Genomic DNA, 5,555 nt, shown 5'->3' with positions numbered 1-5,555 from the left:
GCTCCGCCCACCTTCAACACAAGCTAATGTCTAATCAGCCAGAATAACTGAAAACAAGTTTGGCTGTTCAGAGGCTTTAAATTTAATAATGTCACATAGCGGGCATTATTCTGCAGGAGTCCTTATACTTTGGATACCTGAAGCACATTTTGCGGAGTGGCTCACATATTGTGGAAAGAAAATTATACAGTTTCTCCAGGTTTCTCAGCATTATATCCTGAATAAAAGTAATTAAGACTCAAAACTGAAATAATGTGAACAAACCAACTGATCTGCATTCAGGTCATAGAAACTAACAAAAGCAGGTTTTAAATCATTTTTAGAATCCTGTCTGCTCAAACATTGGCAGTGTATGTTTAACTTTGTGTTGTTTCGGGGAGTGGAGTTTGGACATTTTCCATTAGTTTGAGTTAAAGATAAACAAACAAAAGCAGACTTTGACCTCAGCCTTTTTAAAATCCACGTGCAAAGCAACCCTCAGCTGATCACTGCTCCATCTACCAGATCCCAGGTAGGAACTATAGTCAGAAAAATAAAAAAAGAGGCTTTAAATCACTTTCTGTTTGATCTCTATAGTGTATTAAAGCACTAGTGAAATACACTCTGTTTGCTGCTGTTGGATCAGGAGGCAGTCGGGGGCAGGAGATCTGTGTTAACAGACTGATCATGTGAAACAAATGAAGACGTTGATGAATGGTGTGTGTATGTGTGTGTGTGTGTGTGTGTGTGTGTGTGTGTGTGTCAGATCACATGGTAAGGATATAGCAGACAATTAGTGACCCGTGGAAAGGCTCTGAGATGTGCTGCATTAACACCACACTGTGACTAATGCCATATACCTGTATCAGCTATCTCTGGCAATAAGGCTGGGTTCACAGAGGATTTATATTTCCACTGAAACACAGAGAGTGAAAAAGCAGGTCACCAAATGGTATTTTTTGCTTGTGATGTGTCGGTCGCGAACAAGTCGGCTCCAATAGACCGGGTACTTTAAGTGAACGGTGGGAGCCTTTTTGTACATAAATACAGAATAATAGAACGATCCTGAGGTAATTGTCTCACTTTGGTTATAACATTAAGTATAGTGGGTCTTTTGTTTGGTTTGCTTTGTACTTAGGCGGTGATCAGGAAGTCATATGTGTCTATGTGGTTTGATGCTTAATTAAATTATGTGGAATGTCTTACTAAGTCAGATACAAATCTTACCCTATCATTATTATTATTGCTGTTTTTTATTGTTATTATTATGATTATTATTATTATAATGACGATTTTGCAGATAAAACTAGTAACCACCACCCCCTTTAAAAAAAGAAAAAAGAACAATGAGCCGCTCTTTTTAGGATAAGATCCTTTCAAAGAGCCGTAGCTCCCATCTCTGTTTTTTTGCTGGCTTGTGGGCTGATGTTTACGTCTACATGTGTGATGGCTGCTGCTTTGTGAAAGGCTAGAATGCATGTAGGCCTGCACACACACTTGACCCCTGCTGTGGTGCAGGAGTTAATGAATTCAGATGTGAGTGATAATCAGTAACAAAGTATTAGGACTTAGTCATGATGACTGGGTCCTCCTGTCCCATCGGAGTCTTCATGTGAACCCCTCACACTCTTCTCTGTCTCTGTCTTTCCTCCGTCAGGTCCTCAGGGTTGAAACATGAGCACCTTTGTGACTCTCTCCACAGGGCAGAGGATGCCCGTGGTCGGACTCGGCACATGGAAGAGCGCCTCAGGACAGGTAGAACTTATTAAACCCACCCAGGCTTTGTTTGTTAAAAGGAGGGGCACTACAGGGGAATAGGATTAAACTTTTAAATGATATGCCTGTGAATGTTTTAAATTGTATAAATCACCATGAGTCTTCCTCAGATTATTACTTAGGCTACATTAGGACAATTCTTTTTGTATGCTTTCAGAAATGTTATGTTTAAACAAGCACTTGAGGCATTATCTAATGCTATGTTTGGTGAATTTAGGAGAAATCTACCAACGCAAAGAGGCAAAGTGTAGTAAAATAAACACTGAAACGGTATGAGTTAGGGAAATTTTACCCCCTCAGCGACGTGTTGTTGGAGAGGGTGTGGGGAACAAGTGTCAGACTACACTCACACTCTGCACTCGTCCTGTATTAAGTACGTTTTGGGAGATTTCAAGGGTGCACTTAAATGTGTATTTGATTTTAATAGAGCCGATTATATTGGAAAATATTTTGGGATTAAGAGTGCAAGAGAAGATAAAACACAATGATGGGTTCTTGTTTAATATATCGTGTGTCACAGCCACAAAGCAGAGAACTAGAACATGGAAACAGCTGAATTAACTTATCAATTAAGACTTTCAACTGTAGAACAAACTTTGCATATGGAAAAATGAACTTATCATTGAAGAATAGGTACAGCCCCAGTGTGTGTGTGTGTGTGTGTGTGTGTGTGTGTGTGTGTGTGTGTGTGTGTGTGTGTGTGTGTGTGTGTGTGTGTGTGTGTGTGTATAAATATTTATATACATTTTTTTCTGTCTCTTTGCAAGTACCTTTTTAAAAAAATATATTATTATTATTATTAGTATTATTATTATTATTATATATAATTACTTGTTTAATTATTTTTGGGACCTGTCTTTGATTATGATTTAGATATAAAAAGTATGATTTATACATGTAAAAAATGCATAAAAAATTGAGTTATAAAAAAAAGAAATGTGTAACATTCATTTCCACTTGTCTTAAAGAAGACATGTTATGTAATGTTATGTAATGTTATGTTGTGTTTTGTTTTGTAATGTAATGTAATGTAATGTAATGTTATGTTATGTTATGTATGCATCAAATCTGGACTGTAGTGTCTGCCCATGTGTCCTCAGGTGAAGCAGGCGGTGCTGGCAGCTTTAGACTGTGGGTACAGACACATTGACTGTGCTGCTGCGTACAGCAACGAACAGGAGGTGGGAGAGGCTCTGTCTGTCAGGGTCGGCCCTGGGAAGGTGAGAAACGCTAGTTCAGCTTGATTCAGACTTTGATTTTGATGACTCATTCTCGACCTTGGAAACAGCAGCTGACAAAACAATCTTAACTCAAGATCCGCTGACTTGCTTTGGTGCGTTCAACCGTATCACACAGTTTTTATTTTTATAGCCCAAACAGAGTCAACATCCAGATGTGGATTAATGCAACACATGTGCAAGGGCCCCAGATCTGTGACCATGTAAATTTACTCTTTATTCTCACTTCTAACTATACTACAATACAGTTTTAGCGAGAAGGAATTTCTTCAGTACACTAACTATGGAGGCATATTTGCAATTTATATACCTTTTTAAAAGTACACTGGAATACATCTATACATGAACTTATATGAATGTGCACTTTTTATAATATAAGTAAGTATACTTAAATACATTTCTAAATAAACTTTTGAATACACTGAAATACCACTTTAAGATTTGCAGAATTAGTAATGTTATTAGTACATACACTTATGATAACAATCTGATATGTATTGTGTTTTGTGTGCAGCTGTTCCATTACACTGTAGCCTGGTTCACAGCAGCGTTCACGCTCAATACTTAAACAACTTTTTTTTAAGTTGTGGCCAACAGTCACTTACAAAGAAATATATGGAGAAATAAAAATACAGAAATTCCCGTTTAACTAATTTTCAACTCCTAAACCTCTGATAATTGACTGAAGTGTTACTGTTACATTTTCATGATACACCTGGAACATTCTGTCTCTGATTCAAGCGTTTACCTCAAACTACACCTATCGGGTATTTCCCTTTTCTTGAACAGCGAATGTTTTGTATACCCATTATCCTTTTTCCTCTAGGCTCTGCGTCGTGAGGAGGTGTTTGTTACGTCCAAACTGTGGAACACCAAACATGAGCCGGAGGATGTTGAAGAAGCGTGCAGGACCACTCTGACCCACCTGGGTCTCTCCTATCTGGACCTGTACCTTATGCACTGGCCCATGGCATTTCAGTGAGCAGCTGCACACGCAACTCACTGATTTTGTCTCCCCATGGTTGTTATTGTGTGGATCAATATATGAAAACATATATCACATTAGATGAAGCAGCCTTGTGTATGTGGACGTCTTAGGCGGGGGAAGGAGCTGATGCCCCGGCGAGAAGATGGAAGCATTTGTTACTCCGACACACACTACAGAGATACTTGGGCAGCCATGGAGAGCCTAGTGGACAAAGGTCTGGTCAAAGCCATAGGACTGTCCAACTTCAATGCCAGGCAGATTGATGACATCATCAGCACAGCCAGGCACACACCTGTGGTGAACCAGGTATGATGCGGCCAAAATAAATACATTTGACAATAAAGAAATCTAATCTAATTGCATTTCAAATTGTGTGTCTCATGGTGCCACAGGTGGAATGCCATCCCTATTTGTCTCAAGCAGATCTCCTGTCTCACTGTCGGTCAGTAGAACAGTTTAACACTTTATCAAAATGTATTTTCTTTGAGGTCAGTTCCATTTACAAATTGTTCCCACTGTGTCAGTAACACATAAACCTCTGCCTCAGGTCTGTGGCCATTTGTGTGACAGCCTACAGTCCTCTGGGCAGCGGGGACAGACCATGGGCCACTCCCGATGAACCATGTCTGCTACAGGATCCTCGACTGGGAGCCATCGCCCAGAGATACCAGAAAACACCTGCCCAGCTCATACTCAGGTATAAAGGACACAAAACCTTCAAAGTTGTGAGCTCAAATGTAGAACCAGATCAAACCCTGACCTCTTCGGTGTCCTTCTGGCAGGTGGCACGTTCAGAGGGGGGTCGTGTGTATCCCTAAAAGTGTGACGCCCTCCAGGATCCAGCAGAACTTGCAGGTGTTCGACTTTTCTCTGTCGGATGACGACATGAAACTGATTGACTCCTTCGACCGCAAAGAGCGCTTCATCGTCCCAACAGTCAAGGTGATTCACCGATCTTGAGACACCTCACAAGAATTTCACAGGACGTCCCAAGCAAAGCCCATAGTCATCTATGACTTGTTTATATACGTACTACAGCCAGCTCAGTCCAAAATTAACTTAAAGCGTAACTGATGTAGACACAAGGATGACACCATAGGGCTTACACATTAGCCTGTTTTAGATTTCCATGAATCTCCGATGAGATGGACTGTGGGAATGTGGGTCATGTTGTAAACAGATACCTCATATATCGCTATAATGTGCACTTAACTAACTCAGTGTCATTTCACTTTTTACAGAGAGATGGCAAGACAGTGTGGAGAGACGCAGAACATCCTCATTTCCCCTTCAATGATCCTTACTGAGTCTACACACAGAGTGCTGTTGTGTTTGAACATACACCCAAGAGAACAAATATCTAAACTGAATTCAAATATGATCAAAATGTGCCTTTGGGATTGTTATTGGTTCAATGCTTATATGAATACATTTGTAGAAGGTTTTTTTTTCTCGTCACTTTTTGACCGAAAAAAAAGGTGACTGCCATAGTGACATTATGTGGTCAGTAACAGAACTAACTCTCTGCACAATGACAACAGCACCCACACTGGAGATCAAAATTAGAGAACAAA

General features: G+C 40.0%; 1 protein-coding gene across 1 annotated transcript; it reads left to right on the top strand.

Moving 5' to 3' along the window:
* Positions 1–1,653: 1,653 nt before the first annotated feature.
* akr1a1a (aldo-keto reductase family 1, member A1a (aldehyde reductase)) lies at positions 1,654–5,288 on the top strand (the record flags this gene model as incomplete). Its single annotated transcript, XM_083911687.1, has 8 exons — positions 1,654–1,734; positions 2,856–2,975; positions 3,820–3,971; positions 4,092–4,287; positions 4,374–4,423; positions 4,529–4,678; positions 4,764–4,923; positions 5,223–5,288. The coding sequence occupies 8 exons, from the start codon at positions 1,654–1,656 to the stop codon at positions 5,286–5,288; spliced, it is 975 nt and encodes a 324-aa protein (XP_083767813.1).
* Positions 5,289–5,555: the final 267 nt, after the last annotated feature.

The sequence above is a fragment of the Echiichthys vipera genome (genome assembly GCF_963691815.1).
Source record: "Echiichthys vipera genome assembly, chromosome: 4".
In the NCBI taxonomy this organism is placed as follows: domain Eukaryota; kingdom Metazoa; phylum Chordata; class Actinopteri; order Perciformes; family Trachinidae; genus Echiichthys; species Echiichthys vipera.
This window is presented reverse-complemented; position numbering and strand designations above follow the sequence as displayed.